We start from the raw sequence: 18,930 nt of genomic DNA on the forward strand, positions 1-18,930 counted from the left end.
CCCGGGGATCGAACCCACTACCTTGGCGTTACAAGCGCCGTGCTCTACCAGCTGAGCTACAAAAGGGTTAATGTTCCCCAAGCAGTGCAATGTGGGTTGAAAGTAGCTAATCATTTTTAAGAGCCTTTGCATACTAGAGCTATACAAACTACTTTGAATACTTTGTTTCAGTAACGCACGGCCTAGCATAGTTAAGCACACGCTCTATTGCCGAGGACCCAACAATGTTGTTAAACCACTTACAGAGAAAGTATCCATGCAGATGCATGAGTCATTCCAGAATACAGCTCTTTGGCTGTTGATCTGTTTTGGGATACTTCCCCTCAGATGACCAGAGGTCTTTGTAAATCAGATCAGAAAGCCCCACTTGACATTTTAAAATGTTTCCAAGACTGGTTCCAAGGCAAACACAGTCAATGTAGTGACATTACAATTAATGTCCACAGGGTGGCAATTCAGGCCTTGGAACAACAGGTACAAGGCCTAAATGATTACAGACTAGCCTTTGCAATAGGGGGGATTCCCAGATAAGGGGGGTTTCTTAAGAGAAGCCAGCAGCCATAAAGGGCTTGGTCTTAACATTAGTTGTGTGGTTACATCAATGAATATGATGAGGTTTCTACAATCAATCGAAATCACATTCTTAAATACATTACATCTACATCCAAGTGTATTGACATTATGGTACAATGTATTGGAAACCACATGTAAATTAAACATAACCATATATATTTTATTCTCAATACAGCAAAATACAAATAATATTCAGGACAGATTCAGAAATCCCATTAGTAACAAGTAATACTTCACAAGAGATTTTAAATTACATGTTATTCCAAGTTTGAATAACAAACTCATAAGAGTACCTTTACTTAATATTGCATCCATAATACATCTGTTCTCAATATTTTAAAACGAACCCAATTAAAACTACTGTACTTTGTATGCTGATGAGACAGTTAAAAAATAAGTACAACATACTGTATAAACTTCTACAACTGCTTAACATACAGAAATACCTCAAAAGACATCTCGGATCAATTTCAAAAGGGATAGAACATTCTCACATGAAGTAGAAACTGAGATTGTTTTCTTATGATCAACTGTACATCTCACACCAACATCCATCCATTCAATCTGATCAACAATATACATTGCATGGATTTAAAATGTATCCATATCAATTACAGAAAAGACAATATTAGCACTTGATCTAAAGACATCAATGATGATGATGATGCTTATGACAGACAGTGGTGAAGCAGGAGACAAGGCATACAATACAGTAACAAAAATGATTAATAAACATATTGATACACAGTGTTCAGAGACTCAAGTGTCATCTCTAACATTTTTTGAAGAAAAAAGCTCAGAAAATGTGCATATAATATCTCACATTGTATTTACAACTTAATTTCAATACAAATGTTAAACTGTAGTAGAAATTTACCCTAAAAGAAATATTTTATATACAATTTGTACATATTTGTATTTAAATAGAAACATGCAAGTGTTAAGTCTTTCTATTGAAGGTCAGAAAATTTCATTTTACCCTGGATTTATTCAAGTTATAACTAACTATACTTACATTGAAATATATGGTATCGAACAACCCATACAATATCTTCCAAAAACGTAAAATAATATTCCTTGAAAAAGCCAAAAAGAGAAGAAAAAAAAAATGGTTGACAAGCAAAAGGGGCAGAAAAACAAATAAATATGAGTGAAAGCCTTGCGAGAACTGTTACAATTATCCTAATCATCTTTTGTACATCTGAATACAATGGAACACAAGCCTTGCAGCTGTACTTAAAAGTTTACCAGTGTATGAAGACATTGGAGTGGCTACACGAGCACTCACACCCAGAGAAATATCTGAGAAAAGTGGCCTCCAGCTGAAGGTATAAAATGGCTTAAGCCATCCATGTTTGGTTACAAAAACAGATGTATACCAGTAAATCAGTGGACAAGCATGATGCATAAGCTAAAAGCATTGGACATTTGTGTCAAACAAAACAGGTTTTGCCCAACAATTAAAAAGTGGAAATTCCTGATTTCAAAATAACAGCCAAAAAATGTTACAAAATCCTGCATAGATAAAACATCTTCCTTTACTCTGAGTGCAAGAAGAAATAACTGTTTTCCCCATATTAAAGACCAGGGTGCCAAAGAGAAAAGGTACTAGTGTTTCCAGCATGTGTTTACTGTAAATGGGCTAATAGGAAAAAATCCTTCATCATACAATACCACTTATGCATCAAGGTCACTTTTCTGTTGAAAATGACTCATGTCCACATTTGCCGTGCTGCAAAACTAATGACAATACAAAATAACATAACATAAATATTAGGGTAGTTTACCACTATAGTAGCTCAATCTAACTTGTACCATAAATATAGACCATAGATTACATTTCTAAATTTCAGTAATACACAAATTACTATTATGCTATGTAGAGAACCCAGAAACCACTTTTAAACATTTAATTAAGTATGACAGTTTCATATTCAATACAAATACTTTGCATTTCATAGCTCTTTCAACCCTGTTTTCAATCCTAATAATCTGAAAGTTAAGAAATTTGAACAGAGCAACTGCTTGGTACATAAATAAAATATATATTGGCCATGTACTTTGTGACTGGAAATAACACTCACTCATGTACTTACAATGCAATCTACGTATGGCTAATAAGCACCACCAATGTGTTTGCTACATAACTTATAAAAATTAAAATGTGAGTGCATTCATGTCATTCCTTGCAGTAAGTATCTGCTTTCGCCAGGCAATTTTTGCAGAAACTATACAAATAATTACATTGTGTTTCAAGGATAACATTTGCAATACCAACCACACCCTGCTGTGCCTTAGAAAAATACACCAACAGCAACCCTTTCCGGAACAAACCTATAAAGGAATCAATAGAACAATAACACCTTGTTTAGAAATGAATGATCTCTCTGGGCAATTCGTCAACGAAAAACTTCCAACTACAGTCAAATTAGATTTCATAGGAAGAACTCATTGACAAATAGGAAATGGTGCTTCAGAACGATGAAAGTAACTTAAACAAAATCAATTGAATGGTGTATCACAGGTGAACACCAATGTGGTCAGCTGCGCGCTACCTCCTCTTCAAACGGCAACTGTTAAGAGTAATGTGTGATATCTGTCAGGCAAACCAGGCTCTCGGTCACTTCACCATCAAGACTGCCTTCAACCCACTGATCACAGCTAGCGTCCAGTACTATTCCAAAAAGTCATGTTTGGAAGCCTGAAATAACTCTTTAAAATGTCTCCAAATTTGATTTGATCAAACCATTTAAATCCCCACCAACCTTGGTGGATCTGCATTTCAACGTATGGTATATTCTAGTTTCCTGTAGATCAGATACAAGGCACAAAAAAAGATAAGAGACAAACCTTAGTTTTAAAGCACCTTTGGTTTGAAGGAAGTACTTTGGTAAAAAAGAAAAAAAAAGAAAAAAAAGAGCACATTATTCACATTTGGCTTTATATATATATAGTCGGAGGTTTACATACACCTTAGCCAAATACATTTAAACTCCGTTTGTCACAATTCCTGACATTTAATCCTAGTAAAAATTCCCTGTCTTAGGTCAGTTAGGATCACCACTTTATTTTAAGAATGTAAAATGTCAGAATAATAGTAGAGAGAATGAATTATTTCAGCTTTTGTTTCTTTCATCACATTCCCAGTGGGTCAGAAGTTTACATACACTTCATTAGTATTTGGTAGCATTGCCTTTAAATTGTTTAACTTGGGTCAAACGTTTCGGTTAGCCTTCCACAACCTCCCACAATAAGTTGGGTGAATTTTGACCCATTCCTCCTGACAGAGCTGGTGTAACTGAGTCAGGTTTGTAGGCCTCCTTGCTCGCACATGCTTTTTCAGTTCTGCCCACACATTTTCTATAGGATTGAGGTCAGGGCTTTGTGATGGCCACTCCAATACCTTGACTTTGTTGTCCTTAAGACATTTTGCCACAACTTGGGGTCATTGTCCATTTGGAAGACCCATTTGCGACCAAGCTTTAACTTCCTGACTGATGTCTTGAGATGTTGCTTCAATATATCCACATAATTTTCCTTCCTCATGATGCCATCTATTTTGTGAAGTGCACCAGTCCCTCCTGCAGCAAAGCACCCCCACAGCATGATGCTGCCACCCCCGTACTTCACGGTTGGGATGGTGTTCTTCGGCTTGCAAGCCTACCCCTTTTTCCTCCAAACATAACGATGGTCAATACGGCCAAAGAGTTATATTTCTGTTTCATCAGACCAGAGGACATTTCTCCAAAAAGTACGATCTTTGTCCACATGTGCAGTTGCAAACCGTAGTCTGGCTTTTTTATGGCGGTTTTGGAGAAGTGGCTTCTTCCTTGCTGAGCGGCCTTTCAGGTTACGTCGATATATGGCTTGTTTTACTGTGGATATAGATACTTTTGTACCTGTTTCCTCCTGCATCTTCACAAGGTCCTTTGCTGTTGTTCTGGGATTGATTTGCACTTTTCGCACCAAAGTACATTCATCTCTAGGAGACAGAACGTGTCTCCTTCCTGAGCGGTATTACGGCTGCGTGGTCCCATGTTGTTTATACTTGGGTACTATTGTTTGTACAGATGAACATGGTACCTTCATGCGTTTGGAAATTGCTCCCAAGGATGAACCAGACTTGTGGAGGTCTACAATTTTTTTTCTGAGGTCTTGGTTGATATCTTTTGATAAAGAGGCACTGAGTTTGAAGGTAGGCCTTGAAATACACCCACAGGTACACCTCCAATTGACTCAAATTATGTCAATTAGCCTATCAGAAGCTTCTAAAGCCATGACATCATCTTTTGGAATTTTCCAAGCTGTTTAAAGGAACAGTCAACTTAGTGTATGTAAACTTCTGACCCACTGGAATTGTGATACAGTGAATTAAAAGTGAAATAATCTGTCTGTAAACAATTGTTGGAAAAATTACTTGTGTCATGCACAAAGTAGATGTTATAACCGACTTGCCAAAACTATAGATGACTGTAAGTCGCTTTGGATAAAAGCGTCTGCTAAATGGCATATTATTATTATTATTATTATTATTATAGTTTGTTAACAAGAAATTTGTGGAGTGGATGAAAAACGAGTTTTAATGACTCCAACCTAAGTGTATGTAAACTTCCGACTTCAACTATATATATAAATAAATAAAAGCCAAATGTGAATAATGTGCTTATAGCCTATAGAATAAAAAGCGTTTAGTGTATTTCATCTAAAATAATTCAGCAAAAGCGTTGTGCCAAATAGAACAATGACTTTCTTTTGTACCACCCAAAGATATGACAAAGACCATTAATAGTGGATTTGCTAGTATGTACAGATAGCGTCTGTGAAGTTGGAGTCCTCCTCCCCCGTGTAAGATGCTCAATATCGCTCAGTGTTTTTGGCAAGCTGGTGTAGAAAATGGACACAGTGTTATAGATATGTCTGAGGCAGATAAGTTCATGTGTGCATGGAGGGGCAGCGGTGCGTTGCGGTTGACTGTGTGTGTGTGTGTGTGTGTGGGGGGGGGTTATAGCATCCTTCAGGGAATGAGCTTAGCGTCCAGCCGCAGCCAGTGTAGGCCCTGCCGTGTGAAGCGCACCAGTTCTGTCATGCTGCTGGTGTTGAAGATCAGAAGGCCCATCACCTTGTCCAGCTCCGTGAAGAACTCTGCAAAACAGACAGGACACAGCCAGGGTAAGCAAGGTAAACACTTAACAGTCAGAGACCTCTTGCCCAGGAATGGCTTGCGAGCTCAACACTTACAGAGTTAGTTTCAATCTCATAGTAGTATTCTAGTTTTTAATCTAACGTCTTAAACAAGCACTAGATAGCCCAACGTCCAAGGTATCAATATACTAACACAGCCATATGCATTTTATATAGGAGACACCCCCCGCTGTCTAGTTTCTTGTTGTGCTGATATGGCTGATAAGAGAGAGTGAGTCAGGTACCTTTCTGCTCTTTGGCCAGCTGCTCTGCTTGGTCCCACACCTCGGTGGCGTAGAGGAAGTTGGAGGTGACCTGGACGTAGCTGGCAGCCATCTGGTGGATGCGTTGGGGAATGGTGACTGAGGAGCTACCACTGGAGCTGGATGTGCCTGACGAGTAGCTACCGGCACTACCTGGGGACAGCTTGGGAGAGACTGGAGAGGGCATGCCAGCCGCTTTACTGGAAGACAAAGGGAGATGCAGATGATTGGTAAGAGGAGAATCACAACCGCTCAAAACTAGATTTTTCACCATAATTTCAGCATTTTGTCTGGACCATTAATTGAGGAGTCTCACTTCCTCACAAGTGGAATACATTTAAGAAGACTGTTGGTCTCAAGACAGCGTACAACAACGAAAATGTCTTACTTTCCCATTCCAGGAGAGGGAGCTTGGGTGTTACTCAAGGAATTCTGAAAAACACAAATTGAAATGCAGAATAAACAAAAGGAATACACGTTTGAAGCGAAAATATCACAACTCCTCTGAACTTGTACCAAGGAAAATTAATTACCTTCAGGTGCTCCGTGAGTGTTTTAGAGTATTTCAGTGCACTCTCTTTCCTCAGCTTGAACAGTCGCAGGTAGAGGAGGGACTGGCATCGCAGGCTGGAGTGGGAGGGAGGGATGAATGAACGTTAGCAGAGTGACTCAATGAGCAGCGGCACAATGACACTCCAGTCCAGACACGCTCTAAATTGAATCTATTAAGTGATGAGTCAGGACACATACCACAACACGGCTAGCCGTTTGTCTGCTGACGTAGCGTCTGGGGCCATGTAGCTCTTTAACTTCATAGTGTACCTGAAATATACACACAGACGGAGACAGAGAGAGAAAGAGAGAGACTTTAATGACTGGTTCTTAGTAGGTCTGTCTGGCAACGCCACACAAGCACTCTAAGAGGTTTCATAATATTATGGTATACTGTCAATTCAGTTAAATATTTGTCTATTTGTGCAATTTTGGGTCTATGGTGTTTATGAAAGGTAATTGCTACTATGAAGATAATTTCTATTTGATATGTCGTAAAGAAGTTGTAGAGAAATACAGCCATTTGTTCTTACTTGATGAGCTCCACGGTCTCGGCATACATGGGGAAGGGGGACTTAGCCTCCTGAGCACTCTTCTCCAGTGCGTTTCCACACTCGATAAAGGACACCACAGCATCCAGGTAGTACACAGCCTTCTCAAACCGGTCCATCTGCACACAGCAACAACACACATCAGGAAAACTGCCTCTTACGCAACTGATTCCCTATCACTCTAATTTAGTAGACAGTTAGTAACAAGGGGAATGCTTCATGACCAATGCTTGTGGTGAAAGCAATGTTCAAATAAACATGGCAGACTTAAAATATGAGTATTATGTAGATTTCTAATAAAAATATTTTATGGGTTCCCTGGATACTGCAGAATAGGGCTAGACAGCGTCCAGTCTCCCAATAAGAACAGTGAGATATACTATCTGATGATTATCCCCAGGTGAATTATTGATACCAAGTGTGGACAATTATAGCTCATCGAGCTGCTCCACTTTCAGTGGCCAGAGGACCCAAAAAGATTATGCAAAAGCACTGAACAGTTAAACCATTGAAAACTGTTAAATTCCAGAGTGTGTCCAAAATAATGACTCAATTCCCTAGCTTTTCGTGCAAAACAGTTGTCATACTCTAGCCCTCATATTCAACTCTGGATCTCGAAGCCAGTTCCACTGCTTTTTTTCATTATTTTCCTCTAATCAGGAACTGACTTGGACCTGGGACACCAGGTGGGTGCCATTACTTATCAGGGTGACTAAAGCAAATGTAGGCCAGAGAAAATAAGTGGTCAAAAATCATGAAAATTGCATTGTGTCAGCTAGGCTGGATTCTGGGCTACTGGCTACCTGACAGGCTCACTTTCTGTTGAACTCGTCATCTTTCTTCTCCCATTCGCAGGACAGAAAACAATAGAGGTAAGATGGATATCAATTTTGAGACGTCATTTTTAGTATTACGCTTTTAATATTAATTCAAAATTACTGTTATTTTTCAGAAATCTCTCACAAAAACAAGCATATCTCTGAAATGTCAACGGAGCACTGAGCGTATACCAAGCGTTTTATTTTCAAAGCCTTTTACGTTTAATTCAGCTCGTGTCATGCTAATTTTGCTTTTTGGGACCCACAGAAACAACGTTGAAGATGACTACCACAAAATGTCAAATCCTCAAAAGTTGTTACTGCCATGTCAGAGTATTAGGTTACGAAATTCGACTTTTTGGATATAATGCTAATGATATGTTAGAGAAAGAACCCACTGAACAATTCAGAACATGAATAATCATATTTGTCTTAGTAAAATGTATATTATAATATAAGGAAATAAAATGATCACCAAAGCGTGTTCGCCCCTACATGCTCTTGGTTTCACATAAGAGCCAACACAACCGTTTCTTACCAGTGCATCTGCATTGTGTTTCAGTTTCTTGGCCTCTTGTAAGTAGTGATCAGCAGAGTGAACCCTGAAACAGAACAGTTATTGCATTCATTTCCTGTACACCCAAACTTTGAAAAAGAGCATACAAATGTTCCCAATACTCTCCAAACAACTATGTGCAAGGTTTCTTCGCCACAGCAAGTGGACGGACCCTTCCCACTGAGCCTTTAAAATGGAAATGTATGTCATCTCTGTTTCAAACTGGCTCATCAATTCCCCATATCCCAGGGGCTTTACATCAAATGCAACCCTATCCCTGCAGCTCTACATGCTGACTGGCAGTGGGTTATCCACAGTGGAGAGGAGGCTCTTCTTACCTGTCCTCAAACAGCAGTTTTGATCTCAGGGACTTTGAACCATCCGAGGAGAGCGGTGGCACAGCAAGCTTGTTATCAGAGCCCTTTGAGGATTTCTCCTGCGGAGAGACAACAAAGTTTATAATCCTATTCCTACGTGGGCTATTTTATGTGACGATATGATGGGAATAACAAAATCATGCAGTGGTGAAAGTGGTGAGCTACAAATGTTATATTTGTGTCCTTCCCAAATGTATTTGCAGTGGGTGGACATTGTGTGACACTTGAGCCAAAATAATACTCAGTGCAGCTGGTAAAGGGCACCCTAGTAGTGTGTGTATGAGTTTGGATAAAATGGTGTCATAAGTAGAGCATGACAGTGTGCAGCCAACATAGACGGACAGGCAGGCAGCTAGACTGACACACCTTGCCCTCCCGGCTGCTCCTGCCCTGCTTGTCCTCGCCCTTCCTGTGTTTGGAGGTGGAGCTGCTCTTGGTGCTGTGGCCTCCCTCCTTGCCGCTGCTGGCTCCGCTGGACAGGGAGGTGGACGACTGGCTGACCGTCCGCTTGCGGCTCTGGTGCTCCGCCTTGGGCGTCCTCTGCAGCCCTCCTGACCCTGATATGGAGGGAGAGGGCACCGGCTCCTCCTTCACCTTGGCCTCCATGGCCCTCTTAGACCTGGTGTGGGTGGTTTTCAATGTTAGCATTCCATGTTCACAATGTTGATGTTGGGTTGCGGAAATTAAGCATGTGATGGTATGGTTTGAATAAAAAGTCACTCACTCTTTGCTGCTGTTTTTGTGATGAGATGAGGATTTGTCTTCAAGTCTGGACTTCTTGCTATCAGGCTTGGCGCTCTCGTCATCATTCTAAGGTGAATAACAGGGGAGGGAAAAGGATGATTTATTGTGGGTGCATTTGAAAGGCTTGAAAGGAATAGGGTCCTTGGTATTTGACTGGGTATCAACTGAACATGAAATATCACATCATTCTAAACTGCAGCTCATAAACATTTGGAAGATGGCCAAAACAAATTGACATTCAAGCATAACCCATACGAGTCTAAGCCCTATCTAAGCCGGGGGAGGGGAGGAATTGTTTTAAGAAGGTCATACCAAGGTTCATTTTGCCATTTGATTCAGAATTTTAAGAGCCCTTGAAGTATAAGAAAATATACACTACCGTTCAAAGGTTTGGGGTCACTTAGAAATGTCCTTGTTTTCGATAGAAAAGCAATTTTTTTGTCCATTAAAATAACATCAAATTGATCAGAAATACAGTGTAGACATTGTTAACGTTGTAAATGGCTATTGTAGGTAGAAACGGCTGATTTTTTATGGAATATCTACATAGGCGTACATAGGCCCATTATCAGCAACCATCAGTCCTGTGTTCCAAAGTGGCATGTTGTGTTTTCTAATCCAAGTTGATCATTTTAAAAGGCTAATTGATCATTACAAAACCCTTTTGCAATTATGTTAGCACAGCTGAAAACTGTTGTGCTGATTGAAAAAGCAATAAAACTGGCCTTCTTGAGACTAGTTGAGTATCTGGAGCATCAGCAATTGTGGGTTTGATTACAGGCTCAAAATGGCCAGAAACAAATAACTTTCTTCTGAAACTCGTCAGTCTATTCTTGTTCTGAGAAATTAAGGCTATTCCATGCGAGAAACTGCCAAGAAACTGAAGATCTCGTACAACACTGTGTACTACTCCCGTCACAGAACAGCGCAAACTGGCTCTAAGCAGAATAGAAAGAGGAGTGGGAGGCCTCGGGTGCACAACTGAGCAAGAGGACAAATACATTAGAGTGTCTAGTTTGAGAAACAGATGCCTCACAGGTCCTCAACTGGCAGCTTCATTAAATAGTACCCGCAAAACACCAGTCTCAACGTCAACAGTGAAGAGGCGACTCCGGGATGCTGACTTTCTAGGCAGAGTTGCAACGAAAAAGCCATATCTCAGACTGGCCAATAAAAATAAAAGATTAAGATGGGCAAAAGAACAGACACTGGACAGAGGAAGATTGGAAAAAAGTGTTATGGACAGACAAATCGAAGTTTGAGGTGTTCGGATCCCAAAGAAGAACATTTGTGAGACGCAGACCAAATGAAAAGATGCTGGAGGAGTGCTTGATGTCATCTGTCAAGCATGGTGGAGGCAATGTGATGGTCTGCAGGTGCTTTGGTGGTGGTAAAGTGGGAGATTTGTACAGGGTAAAAGGGATCTTGAAGAAGGAAGGCTATCACTCCAACGCCATGCCATACCCTGTGGACGGTGCTAGATTGGAGCCAATTTCCTCCTACAACAGGACAATGACCCAAAGCACAGCTCCAAACTATGCAATAACTATTTAGGGAAGAATTCTGTCTATAAGGGAGTGGCCAGGACAGTCACCAGATCTCAACCCTATTGAGCTGTTGTGGGAGCAGCTTGACCGTATGGTATGTAAGAAGTGCCCATCAAGCCAATCCAACTTGTGGGAGGTGCTTCAGGAAGCATGGGGTGAAGGCTGTCTACAAGGCTTTAATTGCTGCAAATTGAGGATTCTTTGACGAAAGCAAAGTTTGAAGGACACAATTATTATTTCAATTAAAAATCATTATTTCTAACCTTGTCAATGACTACATTTCCTATTCATTTAGCTATATTTCCTATCCTATTTCAGTTTTCCTCTCCCCACTCAGACCACTCCCAGACAGTCCTAGAAAATTATTGCTTGAGAAATTGGTCTTTGCTAAGAAGCTATTTTTGTTTTCAATTAAAATGGTCAAAAAGAAACAATCACAGTAAGGTACCTAAGGGTGTTTTTATACTTGGTCCCTTCCAGCAAATTTTTCTGAACTCAGTGCGGTTCGCTTAATTTATTGTGCAGTGTGAACACTCCAAAATAACTCAGACCCCTCAAAAGAGCCCTTGAAGCGAACTGAGACCATCTCGAGAGGTGGTCTGAGTTTGGTTCGCTTGAATTCCACGGTCCGGTTCCCTTTTTTAGGGCAATGTGAACACAAAGCACACCAGGTTCCCTTGTCATTATTCCTGCACCACACACTAGACTACTGCAACTCCCCTGCCATAACCCCTGACATTGGTGCCACGAAGGAGAGAAGATGATGATGTGCAGGTTCGTGAAAAAAAAAATAATGCAGTTTTTGGATAAAGATTAGCAATTTTCAAGGATGCACAGAAATTCTAAAATATGTTTTGTACTGGCACGATGTTCAGATTATTTGTTTGCAATATGTGATCTATAGGCTAAGAGAGCTTCATAAACGGTTTATTCGATTTTAATAGTTTGAGGAGAGAACATATTTGGTGAGAATCACAACATAGGGTACAAAATCAAGGTGCAGAAATCGCTCTGCCATTTCCAGTTTGCTAAAATTCTAATAGTTTGCCTAATTTCAGTTTGTGTGACAAAACAAGCAAGTGTAGTATAGATCATCATTTTACCATCTAAACCGCTGTGAAATATATTTTCCATAACCAAAAATTTTGTATTTTCAACTGTTCAACGCTGTACAAAACCTAAAGTAAAAGACACAATAACTAAACTTAACGGGAAGCATAGAAATAGCGCACATAGAACAGATCTACCGCTTCTTATACTTGCTTTCAATGAGAATGACAGATCTATAACTCACATTTCTATGTGAATTTGGTAGGGTCGCCCAAAAAGTTACATATTGCCGCTTTAAAGGATAAAAAAAAAAAAAAATGCTACCTCAGATTCATCATTTCCAGCACCACCCCAACATCAACATGTGAAAATGGCACGTTATGTTTTGTAGTAAAAAAGATACAGGAAGAGAAGTGTTTCCAATGACATCATCAACCAATTAATAGACAATTAGTAGGCAATGCCTACTCATAATTGGTATAATCACATGATGCACACTGTTTGGAAATGCTCATATTACTCTTTCTTTACTACAAAACATAGAAACGCGCCATTTGCTGGAGATGATGAAAATGAAGTAGAAAATGTTTGAAATGTCCCTTTAACTAAATGCAATCTACACTATATATACACACAAAAGTATGTGGACACCCCTTCAAGTTAGTGGATTCGGCTATTTCAGCCACACCCGTTGCTGACAGGTGTATAAAATCAAGCACACAGCCGTGCAATCCCCATAGACAAACATTGGCCTTACTGAAGAGCTCAGTCACTTTCAACGTGGCACCGTCATAGGATGCCACCTTTCCAACAAGTCAGTTCGTCAAATTTCTGCCATGTTAGGGCTGCCCCGGTCAACTGTAAGTGCTGTTATTGTGAAGTGGAAACGTCTAGGAGCAACGACGGCTCAGCCGCGAAGTGGTAGGCCACACAAGCTCACAGAACGGGACCGCCGAGTGCTGAAGCGTGTAAAAATTGCCTGTCCTCGGTTGCAACACGCAGTACCGAGTTCCAAACTGCCTCTGGAAGCAACGTCAGCACAAGAACTGTTCGTCGGGAGCTTCATGAAATGGGTTTCCATGGCCGAGCAGCCACACACAAGTCTAAGATCACCATGCGCAATGCCAAGTGTCGGCTGGAGTGGTGTAAAGCTCACCGCCATTGGACTCTGGAGCAGTGGAAACGCGTTCTCTGGAGTGATGAATCACGCTTCACCATGCCAGTCCGACGGATGAATCTGGGTTTGGCAGATGCCAGGAGAAAGCTACCTGCCCCTATGCACAGTGCCAACTATAAAGTTTGGTGGAGGAGGAATAATGGTCTGGGGCTGTTTTTCATGGTTCGGGCTAGGCCCCTTAGTTCCAGCCCGATTCTGTGCTTCCAACTTTGTGGCAACAGTTTGGGGAAGGTCCTTTCCTGTTTCAGCATGACAATGCCCCACGCTGTGCACAAAGCGAGGTCCATACAGAAATGGTTTGTCGAGATCGGTGTGGAAGAACTTGACTGGCCTGCACAGAGCCCTGACCTCAACCCCATCGAACACCTTTGGAATTAATTGGAAAGCCAACTGCGAGCCAGTCCTAATCGCCCAACATCAGTGTCTGACCTCACTAATGCTCGTGGATGAATGGAAGCAAGTCGCCGCAGCAATGTTCCAACATCAAGTGGAAAGCCTTCCCAGAAGAGTGGAGGCTGTTATAGCAGCAAGGGGGGGGGGACCAACTCCATATTAATGCCCATGATTTTGGAATGAGATGTTGTAGTGTATTAGCTTCCAAAATGTAAGCAGGTACCACTAGCTGTCTGATAACACGTTCTGATGGAAGGGTTTGTCCTGCACTTTGTGAAAACCCAGAGTGCATTGCGTGAATGTTGGAAAAGTGAATTGGTTCCTTTCTAAACATAGCAATGTCAATGCAAACCATAATCAGACCACAAAATAGTTGAAGTCAACTGGCAAAAGCGTTGAGTCCTCATTCAAATGCAAGGGCAGTGTGAATACAAAGAGAACAGAGTTCTTTGGCTTTTTTTTTTCTAACCCAGAGTTCACTATAAAAGATCCGATCTCAGTCCTCTTTAAAAAGAGGACTATATGTGAAAACACCCTAATGGTTACCCAGAAATGATTTGATATTGAGATAAAAACAGCTGGATTGAACCTTTAACAGACCTTGTCATAGCAATCTTTTTCACCAATTTGCATAGTAAAACAAAGTCAAGTCCTAACATCCAATGAATAGCAGTGTGCTGTGGCAGGCCATACCTTGTGTTTCCTCTTGCCCTTACCGGAGCTCTTCTCAGAGGGCTGCTTCTGGAAGTCCTTGTCTCTGTCCAGGGAGCAGTCCCTCTCTACTTTGGGCTCTAGCAGGTCTTTGTAGGGCCGTCCAGGAACACGGGAGAGCAGGCTAAGGTCGATCTTCACCATGAGCACCTGCTGCTGCCTGACGGGAAAGCGGTCGTCCGGGTCGCTGAGAGGAGAGAGCAGCTCCTTCTCTTCCATAGGAGAGAACACACACACTGGAGTCCTGATGCTCTCTGTGTACTTGGGGGTCTGAGACGATGAGGGAATGCTGTCATTCTCCTCCGATTCCGAGGAGGAGTCGTCCGTGTCCACAAACTCCCGGGACTTCTGGGAAGTCTTAGTGAGCGCCTTGCTCTTGCGCTTGTCCACGGCCGGTATGGACGAGGACTTGGGCTCCTTCTTGATGTTTGGTTTGCGGGAGCCCTTGGTGGCGGCCTTGGGCCGATGGGGAGGGATCTCCGGAGCGGGTTCACTCTCAACCCTCAGCCCCCCCTTAGGCTCCTCCACCACCGGGGGCTTCTCAGACTTTTTGGGCTGTTTTTTACCCACTGTTCTGCGCTGGCCCGGGCCACCCTCGCTCTGAGCGGGAGATTTCTGCCGGCCACGGCCGCTCTCTGAGCCCTTCTGTGCTGCCCTCAGGTCCCTGCTAGGTGTCGGCGCCCCTGAGTCTTTAGACCCGCCCTGCCCGCTGTAGCCCCGGCCTGAGCTCTGGTCCCGCCCCTCCTTCTTGTACTTGGTGGGTACATTATTGTCCACTGGGGAGGCCGGGGAGAACTGCTTGGCTTTCTTGAACCAGTTGTCCAACTGCCATTTATTGGCTGTGGCTGGTTCAGGCTGTAGGGAGAAGTGTAGAAATTGGGACTAGGATCTACTACACCATATTCTGCATGCCTTATCAGGTCAGGTGCAAGAAGGTAAACGGTACTGACAAGTGACAACCCTTGGTTATAATACAATAATGTAATAGCTGGTCCAGAAGATGATAGGTCAAAAGGAAGAGAGGTCAAATGTGTAACTAGGCCTACCTCTGGTGATGCCGGGCGAGGGGGCTCGTTGGCCTCGCTGTCTGTGGAGCTGCTCTCGCTCTCGCTGTCCGACCCCGAACTGCTCTCTGAGCCACTGTGACTGCTGGAGTCGTCCCGCGAGTGTGCTGCCTCGCTGTTATTACTGTTGTTACTGTTGGACAGGGATATGTAGTAAGTTAGTGGACAGTAGTCTGGGGCCATTCATGTGAAGGTATCATCAGTTAGTAGTTACACATGGAAATAGCTAGCTATTCTTATAGCATTTCGTTTCAGTTCTGAGGGGGGTGAATCGTATCAAGAACTTCAGCTCCAATGAGTCTGTCAGAGACCAGTAAGGCCACTACCTTGCTGATGCGTTTCTGGAGGTGTTTTTGGCCGAGTCCTGTTCTCCATCACTGTCCTCATCACTGCTGAGCTTCAGGTCATCTTCCAGCAAAACATTACTGGAACATTACAAGGCCGTGGACGTTACACATTAACACCACATATGGCTTCATTACCACACAAACAACTATGGGGAGAACTAAGCAATGTGGCTCCTATTCTGTGTCCCTCAATGTTTGGAGATACTGTGTCAACTGTCTGTCACGATCATAAAGCAGCTGGCTGCTAGCCATAATGTTCTTAGAGATTTACAGGGTGAAGGGGAGGGACACTCACTTGGCCTGATCTCCATCGCATGGTGCTGCCTTGGACTGGTGACTGCTCGACGTCTTGGTTGGTCTCTCTGGAGGTGAGGAAGGGTGAGAGGAGAACTCATTACCATTATGACAATGGTGAAATCAGCCTGTATCCAGAGGTTCAAGATGTTTGAGACTACTGTTCAAAAGTTTGGGGTCACTTAGAAATGTCCTTGTTTTCGACAGAAAATAACATCAAATTGATCAGAAATACAGTGTAGACATTGTTAATGTTGTAAATGGCTATTGTAGCTGGAAACGGCAGATTTTTTATGGAATATCTACAGAGGCCCATTATCAGCAACCATCAGTCCTGTGTTGGCACGTTGTGTTTGCTAATCCAAGTTGATCATTTTAAAAAGGCTAATTGATCATTAGGAAAACCCTTTTGCAATTATGTTAGCACAGCTGAAAAATGTTGTGCTGATTAAAGAAGCAATAAAACTGGCCTTTTGAGACTAGTTGAGTATCTGGAGAATCAGCAATTGTGGGTTCGATTACAGGCTCAAAATGGCCAGCAACGAATAACTTTCTTCTGAAACTCGTCAGTCTATTCTTTTTCTGAGAAATGAAGGCTATTCCATGCGAGAAATTGCCAAGAAACTGAAGATCTCGTAAAACGCTGTGTACTACTTCCTTCACAGAACAGCGCAAACTGGCTCTAACCAGAATAGAAAGAGGAGTGGGAGGCCCCGGTGCACAACTGAGCAAGAGGACAAATACATTAGTGTCTAGTTTGAGAAACAGACGCCTCACACTGGCAGCTTCATTAAATAGTACCCGCAAAACACCAGTCTCAACGTCAACAGTGAAGAGGCAACTCCAGGATGCTGACTTTCTAGGCAGAGTTGCGAAGAAAAAGCCATATCTCAGACTGGCCAACAAAAATAAAAGATTAAGATGGGCAAAAGAACAGACACTGGACAGAGGAAGATTGGAAAAAAGTGTTATGGACAGACAAATTGAAGTTTGAGGTGTTCGGATCCCAAAGAACATTTGTGAGACGCAGACCAAATGAAAAGATGCTGGAGGAGTGCTTGATGCCATCTGTCAAGCATGGTGGAGGCAATGTGATGGTCTGCGGGTGCTTTGGTGGTGGTAAAGTGGGAGATTTATACAGGGTAAAAGGGATCTTGAAGAAGGAAGGCTATCACTCCATTTTGCAACGCCATGCCATACCCTGTGGACGGCACTTGATTGGAGACAATTTCCTCCTACAACAGGACAATGACCCAAAGCACAGCTCCAAACGATGCAAGAACTATTTAGGGAAGAAGCAGTCAGCTGGTATTCTGTCTATAATAGAGTGGCCAGCACAGTCACCGGATCTCAACCCTATTGAGCTGTTGTGGGAGCAGTTTGACTGTAAGAAATGCCCATCAAGCCAATCCAACTTGTGGGAGGTGCTTCAGGAAGCATGGGGTGAAATCTCTTCAGATTACCTCAACAAATTGACAACTAGAATGACAAAGGTCTGAGAGGCTGTAATTGCTGCAAATGGAGGATTCTTTGATGAAAGCAAAGTTTGAAGGACACAATTATTATTGCTGCAAATGGAGGATTCTTTGATGAAAGCAAAGTTTGAAGGACACAATTATTATTTCTATTAAAAATAATTATTTCTAAGATGGGTCGTGGCTGGGTCTTCCAGCATGACAATGACCCGAAACACACAGCCAGGGCAACTAAGGAGTGGCTCCATAAGAAGCATCTCAAGGTCCTGGAGTGGCCTAGCCAGTCTCCAGATCTGAACCCAATAGAACATCTTTGGAGGGAGCTGAAAGTCTGTATTGCCCAGCGACAGCTCCGAAACCTGAAGGATCTGGAGAAGGTCTGTATGGAGGAGTGGGCCAAAATCCCTGCTGCAGTGTGTGCAAACCTGGTCAAGACCTACAGGAAACATATGATCTCTGTAATTGCAAACAAAGGTTTCTGTATCAAATATTAAGTTCTGCTTTTCTGATGTATCAAATACTTATGTCATGCAATAAAATGCAAATTAATTACTTAAAAATCATACAATGTGATTATCTGGATTTTTGTTTTAGATTCCGTCTCTCACAGTTGAAGTGTACCTATGATAAAAATGACAGACCTCTACATGCTTTGTAAGTAGGAAAACCTGCAAAATCAGCAGTGTATCAAATACTTGTTCTCCCCACTGTATGTCCTATTCAAACTCATTTCATGTATGTTTTCATGGAAAACAAGGACATTTCTAAGTGACCCCAAACTTTTGAACGGTAGTGTATGTTGAACGTAAAGTGCTGGGAAATACTTACTGTGTGCACCTGGAAAACTTGCGTGCTGAGTGTCCTAAAAAGATAGTCAAGATAACGTTTGTTTATACAGAGACATTACATGCCCTTATAAGTTCAACCACACTGCTCATTATATTACAAAACAGCTGCTTATTGATTATGGTAGTGTTCAACTATATGGCATTTTCTTCTATTATTTCAAAGAAAATACATATTGCTTATTACATGTACTATTCACACATACAGTACCAGTCAAAAGTTTGGACACACCTACTCATTCCAGGGTTTTTCTTTATTTTTACTATTTTCTACATTGTAGAATAATAGTGAAGACATCAAAACTATGAAATAACACATATGGAATGATGTAGTAACCAAAAAAAGTGTTAAACAAATCAAAATATATTTGAGATTTTAGATTCTTCAAAGTAGCCACCCTTTGCCTTGATG

General features: G+C 41.9%; 1 protein-coding gene across 5 annotated transcripts in view; it reads right to left on the bottom strand.

Moving 5' to 3' along the window:
- Window positions 1-712: 712 nt before the first annotated feature.
- LOC311136598 (AF4/FMR2 family member 4-like) overlaps window positions 713-18,930 on the bottom strand; it is a 42,154-nt gene continuing 23,936 nt past the window's right edge. For all 5 annotated transcript variants that reach the window (XM_084170790.1, XM_084170787.1, XM_084170789.1 and 2 more), the window contains 15 exons: window positions 18,502-18,535; window positions 16,200-16,266; window positions 15,884-15,982; window positions 15,540-15,690; window positions 14,476-15,348; window positions 9,596-9,681; window positions 9,238-9,490; window positions 8,833-8,930; window positions 8,477-8,540; window positions 7,103-7,239; window positions 6,768-6,839; window positions 6,551-6,644; window positions 6,406-6,449; window positions 6,000-6,217; window positions 713-5,715 (listed from right to left, as the gene is read on the bottom strand). In XM_084170790.1, coding sequence (XP_084026916.1) covers window positions 5,588-5,715; window positions 6,000-6,217; window positions 6,406-6,449; window positions 6,551-6,644; window positions 6,768-6,839; window positions 7,103-7,239; window positions 8,477-8,540; window positions 8,833-8,930; window positions 9,238-9,490; window positions 9,596-9,681; window positions 14,476-15,348; window positions 15,540-15,690; window positions 15,884-15,982; window positions 16,200-16,266; window positions 18,502-18,535 — 2,418 coding nt within the window. In that variant the 3' untranslated portion in view covers window positions 713-5,587. The remainder of the gene's footprint in view (window positions 5,716-5,999; window positions 6,218-6,405; window positions 6,450-6,550; window positions 6,645-6,767; window positions 6,840-7,102; window positions 7,240-8,476; window positions 8,541-8,832; window positions 8,931-9,237; window positions 9,491-9,595; window positions 9,682-14,475; window positions 15,349-15,539; window positions 15,691-15,883; window positions 15,983-16,199; window positions 16,267-18,501; window positions 18,536-18,930) is intronic.

The sequence above is a fragment of the Coregonus lavaretus genome (genome assembly GCF_964263955.1).
Source record: "Coregonus lavaretus genome assembly, chromosome: 10".
Taxonomy (NCBI): domain Eukaryota; kingdom Metazoa; phylum Chordata; class Actinopteri; order Salmoniformes; family Salmonidae; genus Coregonus; species Coregonus lavaretus.